Source organism: Varanus komodoensis, unplaced genomic scaffold (assembly GCF_004798865.1).
Source record: "Varanus komodoensis strain SLA01 unplaced genomic scaffold, ASM479886v1 scaffold42, whole genome shotgun sequence".
In the NCBI taxonomy this organism is placed as follows: Eukaryota; Metazoa; Chordata; class Lepidosauria; order Squamata; family Varanidae; genus Varanus; species Varanus komodoensis.
Window position 1 is genome coordinate 2,636,337 of NW_025335972.1, and position 18,056 is coordinate 2,654,392.

General features: G+C 47.8%; 1 protein-coding gene across 1 annotated transcript in view; it reads right to left on the reverse strand.

Annotated features, from left to right (window-relative positions):
• Positions 1 to 18,056, reverse strand: part of ARHGAP4 (Rho GTPase activating protein 4) — a 50,945-nt gene that overhangs the window by 3,009 nt on the left and 29,880 nt on the right. The window contains exons 13-21 of the mRNA XM_044443708.1: positions 16,062 to 16,122; positions 15,781 to 15,858; positions 14,828 to 14,962; positions 7,607 to 7,712; positions 7,207 to 7,434; positions 6,738 to 6,814; positions 5,380 to 5,533; positions 1,793 to 1,879; positions 1,459 to 1,611 (exon numbers count right to left, since the gene is read on the reverse strand). Of these exons, the coding sequence (XP_044299643.1) occupies positions 1,459 to 1,611; positions 1,793 to 1,879; positions 5,380 to 5,533; positions 6,738 to 6,814; positions 7,207 to 7,434; positions 7,607 to 7,712; positions 14,828 to 14,962; positions 15,781 to 15,858; positions 16,062 to 16,122 (1,079 nt within the window). The remainder of the gene's footprint in view (positions 1 to 1,458; positions 1,612 to 1,792; positions 1,880 to 5,379; positions 5,534 to 6,737; positions 6,815 to 7,206; positions 7,435 to 7,606; positions 7,713 to 14,827; positions 14,963 to 15,780; positions 15,859 to 16,061; positions 16,123 to 18,056) is intronic.

An 18,056-nucleotide genomic window follows, 5' to 3' on the forward strand; every position in this document is an offset into this window, starting at 1 on the left:
ATGAAAGAAATTAGGAGAGTAAGTACCCGGAGGAGGGCTTTCTCTGCGGTGGCGCCCAACCTATGGAATTCACTCCCCAAAGAGGTCCGCCTGGCACCGTCGTTACTGGTTTTTCGGCGCCAGGTAAAGACCTTTTTATTTAAACATCATTTCAATTGTTAAAACATATGATCTGGCCTGGGCAACTTCTTCTTCCTTCTCTTTCTCCTCCTATATTTTTATTTTATACTGATAATTTTAATTTTGTATTTGTAAATCAATGTATTTTTTGTATTGTTATATTTAATAGTAATTTATTATGTACTATTGTATTTCAATGTATTTTATCATGTTGTAAGCCGCCCCGAGGTTTCGGCAAGGGGCGGCATAGAAATGTTATAATAATAATAATAATAATAATAATAATAATAATAATAATAATAATAATAAGGTTTGGTGCTTCAAAGGAAGTTGTTAGTGTAAATTTCCTTGGGAGGAGGACATGCTGCAGATTTAGGGTGCCTCTGTAACTTGGGAATGGCACCTCTAACCACACATTTTCCTTCCCATCAACTACCAGAGTGTACCAAAAGCCTATGAAGGGGCTTCCTTATTCTTTGGGTAGCAACAGCTCCCTTTATATCTATTGATATCTGTTCCGTTTCAGACACACTCAGATAATGTTTGCCTCACTTCCCTGTTTCACCACACGTGTGTCAAGTTTCTTATGCTAGCACTTGTGTCACTTACCATTTTATTACACTGTGTCCCTCTTTGTTTCTGACCCTTCCTAGCCTCATTTTGTCTCCACCTCCATTGCTTCCCTGGCTCCTCTGTAGCCCCTCCTTCCTTCCTGCCAGCCACATGCAGAGTGGGAGGGCAAAGAGCTCCATACCCCCTCCCAGTACCATTTTCAAATGCTCCGCCACAGCAGAAACAACAACAAAAGGCAAGAGAAGTGCAAAATGGGTTCAGCAAGGGGAAAAAGCTTGCTCTATCCCTGCTGTACTAGATTTGACCTTGCAGGGAGCTTTGTGACTGTTGCTAATATGTTGCTAATATATTCAAATTTGTATCCTCCCCATCAGCACTCAGAAAGATGACTTGCTCATTCCACTCAGGCTTTTCTGGCTTACTCTGCTCCAACCTACAGCCCAATTCTTATGCTACCAGAGTAGTACAGAAATTGCTTCTGCGTGGCCAGATCCCATGCCACTCTGATAACATCAGCGGCGTTGTAGGGGCGAGACACCTCCTGTTTCTCCCACTCTATGGAAATGCTTCCTACAGACTTTGCTAAAGTGGCAACAAGATCCAGTCCTACAAAAAAAATTCCCCACACCATTCTGGTAAGGTAAGAGCAGCCCTTGAATACCTGTCCCGTCCCGTCCCGCCCCGCCCCCCCCTCCTCCCCTGGAGTACATTCGCAAGCTCTGGGCCGCCTGCCTGGCCCCATCCCTTTGCTGCCAAGGCTCTCACCTTTCGGTAGGGTGGAAGGTCCGAGAGTGGGCAGGGGGCAGGAGGGGGAAGGGCAGACGGCCCCCATCCATGAAGGGTGATGCCAGCTTGCGTATGGGGCTGCTCCCACCACGCTGGCGCCCCCCACTGCTTGCATCTGAATTCACCCGTAGCCTAAGAGAGAGAGGGTGGGGGGGAGAGAGAGCATCTGCTTATCACCCAGCTCCGGCTGCAGGCACAGCCATCTCGGGGGTGGAAAGCAACCATTCAGACAGGGGTCGGCATCCTCCACCACACAGCGCTGAGATGCTGCAGCTTCTTGGGAAGAGGTCCATCTGCCACAACCTTCTCCTACCTGCTGGCGGGTTCAAGGAGTAGCTCATCCAGGGAGGGTCCCGTGTCAATCTCTAACCTGGAACTCCGGGGGCTAGACTGTTTCTCGCTGCCAGGGTAAGCCATAGGGGGAAATAGAAACTTGTTAAAAAATGGGAGGACATCCCCTTGACCCCAGCTAGTCTAAGGCCCCTTGCGAGAGGTGCTCAGAGCACAGACAACCTGGGAAGTCGCTGATCTCACACTCATCACACCCCTGAAAAGTGGGCAAACCTAAATTAGCCATTCCACACAGAGGGACAGCTCCTCAGGACTCCTGTGCCTGCTTTCCACCACTGTTGTTCCTGTTCCAAGAAGCTCAGCCCATGAAACCACCTTGTGGCCCTCGAGATGTTTTGGCCTGTAACTTCAACCTGTCCTCACTGCTGGCTGGGCTGGTGAAGGCTGACGGGAGTTGCAGCCAAGCCACCGGGAGGGCCACAGGTGACCCTCACCTGCTCCTGCCCTCAGAAGGGTTGGCTTAGCCCAGGCATAAGAAGTCCCAACCAACCAAGCCATTCCACATCCTCCCCTATGTCCTCCTCCCTGCACCCTTGTTTGTGTCCCTGTGCTGCCATATTTCTTCCAAATGTCCATGGAGGCTTCTTCTGAGGCTTCATCTATTCAGGCAGCAAAAAGCTGGGCCAGAGGTTGAAAAGTCCCACACAGCTGGGACTTGTTGAAGGAGCATCCTCTCCCAAATCAAGCTGCCTACACACCAGGGGTGGGGAACTAGTCCTAGGTGGGGATGGCCTGAGCTGCCCCTCCCTCCCAGATGTCATGGCCCTGTCCCCTTCATGACTCAGGCAGGCTGGTCCCTGGCTTTGTGGGGCACCTTTTGTTCCCTTGGTGGGTGGCAGGGCCAGTGGGAAAAGAGCCATGGCAGCCAAGGCTCTAGAGCTGCGGTGACAGTGGGAGTCCCTTCATGGTATGGGGACTGGGGGACAAGGGCCCCTGCTGAATCCAAGGGGGCTCCATAGGCTAGCTCTGGCCTGCAAGATGGAAGATCCCCCAGGCTGCCATAACTAAGATTACTCCTCAAGGCCTGCCTCAAGGCCTACTCCGGGAGAAAGGCCCTCTGTTGCTACAGGGCATGGCTGGTACAGCTTTCTCCAGAAAGCTTCGCCTGATAGCTACATAATGTCTTTCAGGGAACAGGCAAACCACTAGTTGATTTTCCCAGGCTTTTAAATGCTGATGTATTCTTTCCCTCATTGCTGTGTTTCATTCTGTTTCAAACAGTCTTTCTGGGTTTTTAGTAATTATTGGAAATTACCCTAGAAAGTTTGCCCCAAAAAGCTGTGTGTCAATTATCTTAAACAAACAAACAAACAAATGCAGCAGAATAAGGCACCAGAGCAGCTCTCCCAAACCTGGTGATTTCCAGATGTTTTGGGCATTATTTGCCAGATATTTTAAAAGGAAGGTGGATTTTTTAAAAAATATGCAACATCTTGTATGCCATTTTTAATCACCAGGAGTTGTCAATGTTGTGTATTTGGTTTTAATTGGTTTTATTATTTGTAGTGTTGTATTCTGCCCAGAGAGCCCTATGTGCTACAGGGTGGTATACAAAATATAATAAATAAATAAACTCCCCTCAGCCCCAGCCAATGCTCATGGGAGTTCTAGTCTAAAACATCAGGCCAGGGAAGGCTTTGCTAGAACCCCGAGATAACAGAATGAACTCTACTACTTACAGAGAATTCAATTTTTTTCTGAGCTCCCTTGCATGAAAAAAAACAGCTCTGCAAGTAGAAAATTAACAGGGCGAAAGTTCTAGCCCTGCCTGCTGTATGCTATGCTTATTTTCCACCTACAGGAATTGGGGGCAGGGTGGGGGGGAATTCCCTTTCAAAAACGGCATAACCCACAACCTGAAATAATATAGTGCATTCCACTGAATGAGGATTATTTGACCTTCTTCCATCACCTGGGTAGACCAGGCCTGACTTGACACTCACCTCTAAAAAGTTGCTTTCTGAAACAAGGCAAAAAGACCCTTAACACAGGGGCTCAGAGACACACTAAGGGGTCTGAGAAAAATGGAAACCTCTAAACCTGAGAAAGCAACCTAAATCCTAGCTCACGCTCACAAAGTATTCCTTTTCAGAAACCCATGCCGGCCCTGACTGGGCTCAGGGAAGTTTAACTTCTTTGGAAATGGTTTCAATGCTCTCTCGTTTGGCTCTGTGGGCCAGATATGAATATGGCCTGCAATATTCATCTGACAAAAAGCTCTTTTGCTGCAGTTAGATCTAGGCATGGCTTTGGTGCTGCAGGAGTGGTCTAGAGCACCAGGGCATGGAAAACAGAGATATCTGCATACTACCCCAGCCCACAAGGGACCCATGGAACAACACCAAGCCCACAGCCCCATATTTGCCATTCATTCCCAGGCCTTGGCTTCAGCTGTTTTCTGCTGAAGAAATTAAGAAATGTCACCATATTAAAAGAAAAAAAAATCAGACAGCGTTTATTATGTGTTCCAACTAATCTCCTGAAATGACCAAGATGCAGTCTAGGAAGAATGGTTTATACAGCCTTGCCACTGAGTAACTGATAAAAACGAAAAGGCCATTATAACAAAGGCACCAAAGCCTTCCAGAAAGGTCAATTTGAAAACGAATCCTCAAAACAGAGAAAGAAAGCTGAACTAGTGAGCTGTTGCTGCCGAGAAGTGTCTACAACTGCAGCCATGGACTAATCAAACCACTGGATGCTTCCATCTGATGCGTTTCATGTGTCTTCAGCATGGAACACCAATGGACCAGCTACACATTACTTTGAGTCAGTTGAGATGACATCAGGGTTTGGGGGGTTTTTTTTTACCAAGTGTGGGTGACAATCCAGTTCTGGACCACATCACAAAAGGGAGGAAGGTTTGTCTCTTCCTCTTCCCCACCACAATCCCCCCAACCAAAACTCCTCACCATATCTCAGATGGAAATGGTAAAACATGCTCCCACTGGTACCAATGGTTTTTTCCCCCTGTTCTTATTTGCAGTGTGCTGGAGGACTTCTTCAGGAGCATGGTGAGAGAGGAACGGGTTGAATGGCCTTCTCCTCCATGTCCTATAGTCCCAAGCACTGGCTGTGGAACCCCAACATGATTTTTTTAACCCTGACATAACCTCTAGGGTCATATTTTAGGTAATGTGCACCCAACTCCATATCACCTTTTTGTCTGCGAGCAGAGAATACATCTGCAAGACTTCACCAGCTGTCTTGACACTTTAACCTCTGCAACCTATTTCAATAAACCTGGCTTTATGATTTTAGGTTGCTTCCAGAAGAGGGTTCAAATTGTGCAATTTCACCACCCCATTTGGGAGATTTTGCAGGAAGTCCAGATGACCTCGTCCTCCATCCGTAGCCCTCCCGTGTCTTTCCACCACTTCTGCTATCCATTTTCTTTGCCAAAGCCAAAAGAAATACCTTTCACTTGTTAGCAACAGCAGTCCTTTGCCTGGAAGCACCTCAAGTCTGCAGCTTTTTTTGCATGGGTTGATTGCCCCTGTCTCCCTCAGCAGAAAGCATGAGAGAGTCCCGTCAAGGTGTGCATCTCACCTGTCCGACAAAACAATGGGAGGCACTAGTCCCCGGTTGCCACCACGCTCAGCTCGCCGCCAGCCAACTGCAGCTATTCGCTGTGGCACAAACCGCTCCTCCTGTTGAGTGATAGAAGCAGAGCGGGGAACACTCTCGGGCTGGGAGTCGCACTCTGGGAGGGCAAGAAAGCACAAGACTGGGAGGTCAGCTTGTTCTACTCACAACTCTGGTCCAGAAGAACTCCTCAGAATGGACAGTCCCTTTCTGCAGATCCACAGGAGAAAGTGTGGCCAGTTTCATCTGATGGATACTAGTCAATCAAAGCATTTAGTGTCACAGCACCCCTCCCCCAAAATGCCCTTCAAATTGATGCCAAGCAGGTATACATAATTTTGTACTTCAGACTTAATTAAGGCTTCTTTCTTAAGAAGCACCATTTCCTGAGGTTGTTTTATATGCATTTTTCTGCTGATCGATGAAATCAAAGAACAACAGAGTTGGAAGGGGCCAGCAATGCCACTAGCTCCAGCCCCCTGCCCAATGTAAAACTACAAAGCATTTCTAACAAATGGTTGTCCAGCTACATCCTGAAGGTGTGGGAGAAACACTTACTTTGCAGTTCGATTTTTGGTCATATTTTAGTGTTGTGCTCACCCCTTTGGTCATTTTGTTAGGAAATCATAGATACCCTTCTGAGATTCAAGAAATAGCCATTGACAGAGCTTGGATCTTGGATCTATGCCAGGGTCCCAGGCTTAAATCTCAGTGTCCCTCATTAAACTCATGCTCAGAAGCATCTGCCCGGCTGAGGCAACAGAGCTGCACCCTCTCCAAGCAACAAGGGTAATCCCTGAAATAGGATTGTGCCCCACCACCACCCCTAACGCAAGACCCTTGGACCACAGGAAGCACAACACTTTTCCTGACCTCAGGTCCTCATCTCTCAAAGTAGCGAAAGTGTCCACTCACAGAAACCTGGGAAAAGTGCTGAGACTGGGGAAAAGTGCCACCAGTTCAGAACTTAACTCCTCGCCAGTGTCCCCCCTGAGGAGAAGGCCGTGTGACCCTGACCCACAAGATAATTGGGGTCTCAAGGTGTGCGGCTAAACTTAAATTTTTCACTTAGACCAGAATGCTACTGCTATTTGCTTGAATCGTTTAATATAATTCTTGTATAGGGTTGTTAATTGCTTGGAAAACATTTCTGTTGGTATCAACAGCTTTGCTTTTATTAATTCATACTGTTACTTAAAATGTGGTCTGTCTGTATTTTTTATTGAGAATGTGAAAGTACAACAAAAATATTACTATTTAAAAAATCACTAAGGCCTGAACCAGCCTCGTCCTCCCCGCAGCACTGGATCCCCCGTACTCACCATCTTCACTAGCGGGGGTTTCCGGGGTCCCCTCTGTCTCGGGCTCCTCGGCTGTGGCCTCCAGCGGTAGCACATCACTGTCAGAGAGGAGAAAGAAGGATGGCCTCGGCCTCCTTGCAAGAACCGCTCCAGTGGGAGCTGCTGGCTTTTGTGCAACCCATTCCAAAAGGTCGAAAGGCCCTTCCTTGCTGCTCAGTTACTGGTGATATGAACTTTCACTTGAAATATGCCCCTGCTTTTGGCCCCACGCCATTCACCTCTGGCCCCACCCACCACTGCAGTGTCCTCCTGCCCAAGAACTCCCCTGAAACAAGAAAAGGCCCACAGACTGGAAAAGGTTAAGCCCCCCTTCGCATCCCAGACTGCACAGAGTTAGGGGCAGGGTTGTCACATGCACATACATGGACACGCATGCACACACCCACACTTGCTCACACAACGTCTGCCCTTTCACCCCCGTCCCTCATACCAGTACTCCTCTGCCAGTGCCATGACCTTCTCATACTGGGGCCCCGGCAGCTGGCTGGCTCCGGGGAAGATGGCCTCATGATGCACGATCAGGCACTTCACCACCTCGTTGATGTGGGGCTGCACCGACACTGCATCCTGGCCTGCAGGGACCGTCACCAGGGTGGGGCCGAAGCACACAGCTAGGTTGTGGGGGTCCATCATGTTCTCGTCGCTGTACTGAGACAAGCTGCGAGGAGCAAATGCATCCCATGGGACGGTGCCAGGAAGAGCCCTGCTTGCTCAGACGAGCTCTCTTGGCGGTCCTCTTACCACATGGGGCCCTGCTCCCAGGGCACCCCGGGAGGGGGAAGAGGTGCTGCACAGCAGGCACGTGGTCCACCCAGTGCCTGGATACTCACTGATTGAGGAAGGCAAACAGGTACCGCAGAACCACCAGCACAGCAGCCGGGAGCTGGGAGACCAGAGCTCGAAGGTGGGAGATGCGCTCAGCGGAGGATTCCAGTTCTGGGCAGCATGGAATGTGAGAGAGAGAGCCACTGAGAAGATCAGAGGCAGTGGCAGCAGGTTGGCCTGGCACTCATGTACACAAACATGTCCAGGCACAGTGCTGGAGCAGCAGGTGGGGTGGCTGTGGATGGGTGCAACTGAAAGTCGGCAGGTAACACCTTGGCTGAAGGAGCTGCACCAGCAGCCTGTATGCTATTAGGCCAGGTGCAAGGTTTGTTGCTAATGCTTAAAGCCATGAACTACCAGGGACTCTCTGACCTTGCAAATCCCTGCCCACTTGCTGCAGTCATTTTTAGCAGGAGTGAGCAGAAGGATGCTTTGAACTTCAACACCCAGCATTCCCGGCTATTGGCCCTGTGGGTGGAAGTTTCTGGAGGCTGAATTCCACAGCCTCTGAGGGGCTTCTTTCTGCCCACTCCTGATCTGCGGGCATCCTACTGGTAGTGCCACGTGCTTCTGGCGTGTACTTTGCAACTTTGTGGAGCAGGGCATTTGGCAAAGCAGCACCTCCATGATGGGACTCCCTCTCCAATATGGCTCTTCTGTTCAAGCAAGCCACCCTTGAGGTATAATTATAGCTAGATTTGATTAGCAGCCACTACATTGCACTAAGCCTAAATGCTATTTTACTGCATTGTTTTATGGTTATTTTTATTTGCATCCCACCTTTCTACCAAAAATGGCACTCCAGGCGGCTTATAAACTAGCTCAATTAAGAATGAGCAAATACAATGAAAAGCAATTGAAAGCACAAGAACAGAGCAAAACCAACATCCAGTTCAACCAGCTTGCTCACACAACAAAGGCCCACCTGTATGAAATGGCCTTTGCCTGTTGGGAGAAGGAGTGGACCTTATTGAGCTTTAGCTGATGCTTCTTTTGTGCACTGCTTGGGCATTCTGTAGCATTTTAAATAAATGAATAAATTCCTACACTTGGGGTTTTAGAATTCCTACCCTTCCTCTACACTAAAACAGTAACAGCTGCATCTCTGCAGCATGGTCAGCCCCTCTGCTGGCTTGCATGATCTTTCTGTAAGATACAATAAGTGTCCAAGGACATCATCCTTCTGAAGCACCTAAAATATTTCTATTGGTATGTTATGAATGTGTAGGGCACAGAAAAAGCCCTACAACTCCCAGCATGCTCCAACTAGCCCAGATGAGTGAGGAATGCAGAGAGCTGCAGGACCTTTTTGTGTCCAACGCTGCCTAGGATTGCATCCTAAGGCATCATCTCAGTGCTGGGAACTGTTCCATTATGCCTAGTTAAGCACATGAGTATCTCAAAACCTTGTTGTCCTCACTTCCCCATTTGCCTGTCTCTTCCCTTCCATTTGCCAATTCCCCTACAGAATACTGTCAAATGTTAGAATGTAAACTTCTAGGACCAGGGATCTTTCTCTCCCTCCTCCGCACCTGCACTGACAGATGTCAGCCCAATAAAGCTGCTAGATCCCCCTCTCTATCTACACACGAACACTTTCGGAGGCCTAAACCACAGAGAGCATAGAAAGGGATCTTTCAGTGGCGGAGCCTGTGCAGAAAATGATGTGCGAGGGTGTAAAAATAGCATCCCTACCTCCACCCTCCAAAGCACAAGGGTTGTGCATACCTGATGCACTAATTAAGGAAATGTATAAACTCGTTTCATTTGGTTCTATTTCCATTCCAGTCTAAACTTCTGACTCATAAGGAGCCCCCAAGTTATTGCCACACACACATTCTTAAAACTAATCATTAAAATCCAATAAACTGACCATGGGCCATAATCCAGGGGTGGTGGACTTTTTAGCCAGTGAGATCTCTCACCCACTGCCTGGTGACCACTCTGCCAATCCTCATGCCCTGCAATCCTGCTGCAGTTTCTCCATGCCAAGGAAAACTGGGGCATGCCTCTCTGTACCTGGCAAAATGCAGAGAGCAGCCAAGAGCTTCCTTTCCACCTGCACACAGAGGGCAAAAATTTGTCTCCATAGAGAGACGGGCCTTTTTCTGGGCAGAGGAAAATGCCTACTTCTGCACCAAAAAATATTTTTAAAAAATTAAGCCAAGAGCCAAAAATAAAAAATAAACCCTTCTCTACTTCTCTGTGCAGGGAGGAAATGCTCTTCTGGTGGGGAGTAGATCTTCTAGTGTTATCTCTAAGCAATGGCTAGAGGTAATAGTGGGGATTTCCTGCATGCTGCTTGCCCTCCCAATTGAGGGAGTGAGAGAGACACAGGGGAATCGCTGTGGTGAACAGAGTTCGTCTCTTGCTGGCTTGCAGGGATCAGAGACTGGCAAGGAAAGGTTGTGGGGCAGAGTGATGGGATGGATGGGGAACCTCCTTGAGCCAGATAAGGCCACAGGTCAGAGATCCCCATCCCTGCTAAAATGACAATAGTTACAAAGTCAACAATGCTTACATCCAGCAGATTCCAAGGCCTTCAAATAAATAGCTCCAAGAGGCTTTGTAATGCCTCCCTCCCTGCAAATTGGGGGCCAGCCACAGAACATATGACCCTTTCCCTCTCCTTCCTTCCTCAGCAGCAAGTTCTCCCATGCTTTCCCTTGCTTTCAGCATTAACTAGAGAGTAGTATTACCTCTTTGAGACTATCCATGGTTTGCTAATGTATCAGAATTTGACCAATGTTTCAAAGCAATGGTTTACAAGCCAAGGTTGTTAAGAGAACTATGGTTCATATTTGATTTAGTGAGGGGTCAGTGGAGCTGTGAAGCTACCTGCCAGCCAGGCAAAACTTGTGGAAGAAATACTGCCCAAAAATGGGGAGGCACAATTGTGAGTACATGTGCTGAGGCCAACTCCAAAATTGCCAACCATGGGGGAAAGTTGGCAACAAGCAAATAACTCCTCAGTACCAAATTCCTCATTTAAAAAAAACAACAACTATTGTTTCAGTGGCTTTCTAAGTATAGCTGAAAATTGGCATCGGTGTCCTTGGGAGAAGCAAGCCACAAAGATACATCAGCCACAACCTAAAGAGATCCCATGTAGATATCAAACTAGCCTCTGACCAACTCCAGAGTGAGACTGCACATGATGATTTCACAGTGGAGAGGCAAATGATGGCTTTGCAGTTCTTAGTTCCTTAGGCTGGCTGGAGGCAGATTACCCCAAAAAGGAAGACACCTGTCTGTTGTTGTTGGGCTCCATCTCCCCAACATGCATCCAGGAGAAGAGGTCGTTTCAGATGCTGTCGACACACATGCTGCTTCCAGGAACTGTCTGTTTCAGGGACAGGCAGTCCCCAAGTTACAAATGTCTAAGTTACAAACAACCCTTTCTTACGAATGAACTGCCCTAAAGCCTTTTTTTTTAAATACTAAGGAAAATCACCATAGAGAAACAGGAAGTGAGAGGGGGAAGGCCTCCAATGCATCACCACAAAGAGAGAAAGGGGAAGTGAAAGGGGGGAGAGAGGCCTCCAAAGCATGTCTTCCTGTCCCACCCACCCAGAGAGGAAAATCTCTCTGGCATTTCCTTCCTGCAAAGAGGAGGCACTAGTGAGAGGCTAGAGATATTCCCATTTTTTCCACTTGCACTGGGGTCCTGCATCCCTAACCCCCACAAATGTGGAGGGCAATGCAAGCTTTGACTTACATATAAATTCAACTTAAGGATGAATTTCCATTTTCTCGGGAATGAAACTTGTTTGTAACCTGGGGACTGCCTGTATTAAACACACAGTGACTGAGCTACAGCACCCAATGCTCACAAGGCACACCGAGAGCTAAGTTGATTTGTACAGTCAGCACAGGAACCACGGCGGAGACACAAAACAGAGATGATTCAACTTCCTCTCTACTTCCAGTTTCGTGCAAATGGAATCGTTATAGTCAGCCTGGAGTGGCCCACTCAGCCAGACCATGCTGATGCCATCTTTCCCAGGTCCAAGATGCAGAGACCCCTTTAGCAAGTACCTACAGGTCTCTGGCACTGCAATGCAAATAACCTGCCTGTGTCTCCACTTAGCCGTTCCTGAACAGCCAGCGGACACAAAAACAAGAGATTCTTCTGAAAACTCCACCCAGGTAGGTGGAGAGGGAACATGGGAAATATACGCCATCATAAAATGAAGTTGGTGACCTCTCCCTTCCAGCATAAGTGCCATGAACAAGTCTCCTGGAAGTAAGTGAGCCCAAGGCAGGCAGGTAGAGAAACTGCCGAAGGGTTCTCCAGGCATGGACTGGGTAGAGGAGACCATGAGAACTTTGCCACAGACCTGGTAGATCTTCAAGGAACCAAAAGGGCAGCTTCATGCTGGGCCGTGCTAGCTAGCTAGATAGCATTTTCCCTTTCGCGTGATCTTTGCCACTTTGATCTACTTCTTGCTTTGTGCACTTTCTAAAGCACCTACTGGATTGTGCTTAGAATCTGACAAATCTTCTTCCCATTCTGTACTCTTTCTTGAATCCTTGATCCATCTTTTATCCCACTTCCACCAAAACCCAGCGTATGTGCTTTGGGGGCAAAGAGGCGAAGCCCACAAGAGGTGTGCTGTGCTGGCTCCGGGTCCCGCTGCAGCGTTTCAACACCCAGGCTGCATGTCACACTCTGCAAACTAGCCATGCATCCCCGAGAACACAGGCAAGCAGCAGAGAAGCCCATTCAGAGGGCCCCAGTGGGATCCTTGAGTGGTCATTCCCAAAGAAGCAAGGGAGCTTGGGATCTGGGAAGACTGGGCTTGTTTTGATGGCGGTAGCCAGGAGCAGTGGGTACAGGTGGACCAGAACCTGCAGCCACAGGTGGAGCTGCCTGCAGACAGAGACAATAAAATGGCCAGCTGACCTGTTTGTGTCTGCCACTACAGGACTAGATCACTGTAATGTGTTCTCTGTGGGACTGCCCTTGCCCCGGGTTCAAGAGCTGCAACTAGGGCAGGGCACTGTAGCAGCTGTGATGCTCTGTGAAGTACCCAACCATGCTCATGTTATTCCTGTGCTAGAAGAACTGTGCCAGCTGCCCATTAGCAATGGAGCCTTGTTCCAGGGTCTGCTGTTGACACACAAAACCTCAAGCAACCTGGGACTGGGACCAGCAGTGCACCCTCCCTAGCCAGCTCGCATTTAAGAGCTTCAAAGGAGGCCTTGCAGGTCAATCCATGCACAACAGAAATGTGCCACGTGGTATCACAAAGATAAGCCCTTTTGGTAGTGCTGCTCAGGAGGCAGGAAATGTGCTACTTTTTTAAACACTTAAACACTTTTTAAACACTTCCTGAAAATGCACCTGTTTAAACATGCTTTTTTCGGCTTATAATTCATTGCAACGTATAATTTTGCTGCTCCATTTTATTGCTATCATAGCTAAAACTGTTCTTAAAAGTGCAATACTACAATACAAGGGGAAATGTTGATTACTGGGTGGATTAGAAATGCAATGAATAAATATAGTAATACTGCTGCTAAGTTTTCATAGTATATTTTAATGCTGTGATTGTAATATTGCTACATGTAAACCACTCAGGTATTTATTAAACAACATTTAAGTGATAGATGGATGAATGGATGGGTGGATGGAGGATAGACAGACAGAGAGTCACAGAAACGTGTTATAAAACTTGCTTATTTGGTCCGTTGCAGGAGTTTTGTTTGGCTGTTTTTGTTGCCAGAGGTGACCAGAAAAATGCTGTTTATAAGCCTGTATTACTGCATCAAGCATCTCTGTTTTGTGTTTAAAATTATTTTGAACATTCTTTAAAAATCATTGTCCAGCCTACAAGTCAAGAATTATTCAGTGCACACGTTTGTACACCACAAGTGGCAATCATTGCTTGCTATCAACAAATGCTTGTCATGTTGTCCAAACCTATTTATGGTGATTTACCATCGTGACTTACTGGGTTGAAAACCACACTAAGCAGCAACTAGGGTTCTGGGGTTTCTCCCTACCACAATGACTTCTTGTACCTTCCAAATATGGGCAGTGACCCATCACAGGGAAACCACCAGAGCAAGCTGGCCACAAGCTGCTGCCTCCTTGCCAGGCAGCTATCCAGGGGATGTGGCTAGCAGCCAGCCAGCCCTCTGCAGCACCCCCAGCTGATTGCTCCTCCCCCATTCCTGCCTGAGGGGGTTTCTCTGGAGCACCCAAGAAAGGAGCTTCCCTGCCTAGCCAAGCACCCCTTTTCTTGCTGCTTCTCAAAAGAAAGCCACTCAAGCAAGAGCAGGGAAGGGGGCATCCAGGCAAGGCAGGGACACTCTGTTCTCAGCACTTCCTAGCTTAGCCCAGGCTTCCCCTCCTGGCTCCTGCTCAAGCAACTTTCTATTAGAAATGGAGATTGGGAGGCCTGGGCTAGGCAGGGGTGCATTCCCCACTTAGCCTGGCCCACCTTCTTTGCTCCAGCTCAAGAGAAAGGTGCTCAGGCAGGAGTGGAGAAGGGGGAAGCTGGACAACGCAAATGTGTTCAGTTCCTGGAGTGCTCAAGCCCAGCTTCCCTGCTGCTGCCTCTCCAGTAATTGGGACTGGGGTCAGGGGACCCTGGGAGGCTTCCTCTTAAGCAGAAGCAAGGGAGTCGGCTGAGCAGTGCTGCCCTTTGAGGAAGTGCTGCCCAGAGGATTACCCCCACCCCATGTGCTTAAGAGCAGGTCAGGCATCAACTCCAGCTCCTTCTCCAGAGGCCTCCTCTAGAGGAGCCTCATTCCTGTCCATGGAGTATCCTGGAGGAATGGCAGGAAAGGAGGTGAGAGGTAAGAGAGCAGAACAACCAGGTGAGCCAGCATAAATCATAACTAATTCATTTTCTTGCTTGCTTGCTCTCTGGAATTAGCATTTCTCCCTCTGACAAGTTCTAGTACGTGAGCAATTTAAACAGCAGAGTGGTTTTCTTCTTTGGGCAATTTTAGTATCTCCAAAGGAAAAGAAATTTGTTTTCAAAAGTCTGGGGCAAGAAAACTTCCACATTTGTATATCAGTCATTCCTTCAGATTTTGGAAGAAATTCCAAAGTACACATGCTCCACGATGGAATGCCTTTGCATGTATCTGTATACACACCATGTACGTAAACTAAAATCTATAGGCAGGGTCATTAATAAATAGCCTAAAACATAGATCTGCACGTGCATGCACATATGCTTCCACACACACGTGAGTGTACACACACTTACGGGCTGTTGCTAGCAGCTCAGGAACAATATCACAAGGAAAGAGAGGCTTCTCCAGTCCCCGAAAATACAGTTTCAGCACTCCAGCTACTGAATCCAGGTCATGCTGTGTGAACCCATCTGCAAGTGGGTCTTCACCTGGAGGAGAGGAGATCATCACTGAAGCCATCCTCCTTTCCCCACCCATATAAGCCCCCCGGATCCCCATGATCCTGAACATCTTTCAAGCTGTGGGCAGGCTGAGAGAAGCCACCGAGACTGAGCCAGTATGATGCATGAGCAAAAGCATTTTGTCCTGCCTGGGAAAACGTGGTCCAAATCCTTCCTTCAGCTACAGAATTTTCTGGATGGTCAGGGGCAAGACACCATCTCCCAGGCTAACCTACATCAGAGGCCCACTGTGAGGATAAAATAAATGGGAATTGTCCACTAGATGTGCCTTGGGAGCCTTGTGAGGTACTTTTAAAAAATAAATAAAAGAAAAACCTATGGACTAGAAGCAGTGATCACACCGGTGAGGCGAATGAGTTGGAGAGAGAGGTCTCTGAGACAACCTGCATAAGAAGCCTTCCCTTTCATCCTTGAAGCCCTTCCCTCAATAATCCCAAGGGTTTGGAGAAGGGCAGTGGCTCGGCAGTGAAGAAAGGGCCCTGGCACATGCTCAGGGGCTTATGTGCCCCAAGTCAAGCCATGGTGTAGTTCTCAGGTGCTTCCCAGACCCCGTACTCCTGCCCCTTGCTTTGGCTACATACCGGTTACACCTTCTTCCCTCGGCACGCCCCTTCCAAGTTGCTAGACATCCCATCCCTGCTCACTGTGTCCTCCGGCAGAAAAAGCATCGACCCCTTGCGTATTTGCCTTCCTTCTGGCAAACTCCAGTGTCGAGTGAGCTTGCCTTTCTTCTCTCTCATTCTCTCTCCCCACAGCCCATTGCCTTTAAGCACTTCCCCACTCACCTTTCTCAAAGGCATTCCGAATCTCTGCTACCTGTGCTTGGGACCCTGGCACTCGAAAAATACCTTCATGCTGGAGCCCTGGAGGGGACAGAGAGAGAACAAGACAATCCACTCATGTTTTTCAGTGAATAAATGGATCTGTTTTACTTCTCCAATGAACGCACAGCCATACCATAAGCTGAAGGATGCTTTGGAGGTTCGACCCCCCACCCTGCATGCACAACCCAGGAGAAGGACATCTTAAAAAGGGGGGGGGGTTGCAGGTTTAGCAGACGTCTTACCATGGAGGTTGATGAAGCGGATACAACTCTCCACCACAAGCGGAACAGCCTGGCCTGAGCTCTGGAGTTATGAGAAGAAAAGCAGAATGTCATAGTGCAGCAACCTCAGGTCTGTGCAAACAGTGCCAGCCCACAGGAGCAAAGAAAAAGCACAGCACACAGTTCTGGGTGCAGAATTTAGCTTTCTGCCACTCTCAGCATTCATTTTTAGAAGTCTCCCGCTCTCTCAGTTGCAAAGGCATTTGAACTCTGCCTCTGCTGGTGTAGTGCAGCAGCTAAGCAAAGTTAGTTGTCACAGGCAAGCTGCTATCCAACCTTCACTTGAGGCAGGGACTCACTGTTTGGCCTTAGGCAAGTCACTTGCTCTCAGACTCAGCCTTCCATTAGCAACATGAGGAGAATAACATGGACCTATATTGCAGAACTTACTGCAACATATAAGCAATGAAACAGCAAAAGCACTATATAATGCCCCATTGTTGTTGGTGGTGGTGGTGGTGTTTCTGTTGGCACTGCCCATGACGAATATCTGAATTCCTTTTGTAGCACTGTGGTCTCTGGCAAACGAGGAGGTTGCTCAGATTGCTTCTGATCTGCCTGCCCCTGCAGTAACAATGAGCCTACTTTAGATCATCTGCAAGTCTGTTTTTAATAAGGCCGTGCCCTTTCTCCTGTCAGTGTGATATAGTGGCTAAATTGTTTGGGAGGCCCAGGCTCAAATCCACACTTAGCCATGATGCTCCCTGGGTAATCTTGAGTGGCTGCTAAACCTAGGCAAAGGGACTGCTATGAGGATGAAATACAAGGCAGGGAAGAACCATGCACACCACTCCTGCATGGAATATAAATGCAATTGATCAATCAATTGATCAATACATCAATCAATCAATGGTCTGGGGGTAGTGTTTCAATACCTTGCATAATTTTATATTTCTCCCCATGACTACTAAGGCCAACCACCCACCACAAAATAAATTGTTGAAATGGGGCATACTTTCCTTTAATCTTCATTATTTTCATAGGACAAAGAATTCAGAATCACTTAGTTTACTTGTGTTTGTATCTTTTAGAACAGTCAATACACTTAACAAAAATGCTATGCTGTGCCCAGAATTTGACAGTAAGGACAAACTAGGTTGCAAAAACCTCCTTCCTAGTTTTCACTATGCCCCTCCACAATATTTTTTTTCTGAGTGCAAAGAATATGGCAGGCAAGAGAGATTATAGAAAGCATAGCCTTTCTTCAGTGAGCAAGAAAGATGCTCATTCAGGCATGCAAAGAATAAATGCCGTGCAAGTGTAAGCTTGAGCATCCATTCACGTATCAACCACCTGCTCTGCCACTCTTCAATGGCAGCATCTGTATACCTTAGAAGGATTAGGAAGAGCCTTTTCCTTCTACATTAAAATCAAATTGTATATGTAAGAGCTATAACCCAGAAATTCCACTAGATGGCACCAAGGTGAACACAACTCTCCCACACTGAACATAAGGGAAGCCCAAAAGGTAGGCATTTGTGTGCTGCCACACAAATGTCCCCCTTCATGGATCACTGCCTTGTCGTGGCGTAGGGGCTTGTGTAGCACAATGAAGCCATGAGCTATGCCGTGCAGGGCCACCCAAGACGGACAGCTCATAGCAGAGAGCTCTGACAAAACGTGATCCACTGGAGAAGGAAATGACAACCCACTCCATGAAAACCCCATGGACAGTACCAAAAGGCAAAAAGATATGACGCCGGAAGATAAGCCTCTCAGGTTGGAAGGTGTCCGATATGCTACTGAGGAAGAGTGGAGGGCTAGTACTGGTAGTGCCAGAAAGAATGAAGCGACTGGGTCAAAGACGAAAGGACACTCAGTTGCAGATGTATCTGGTGGTGAAAGGAAAGTCCGATGCTGCAAAAATCTATACTCCATAGAAACCTGGAATGAATGAAAGCTGGATGTGGTCAAACAAGAGATGACAAGACTGAACATCGACATCTTAGGAATCAG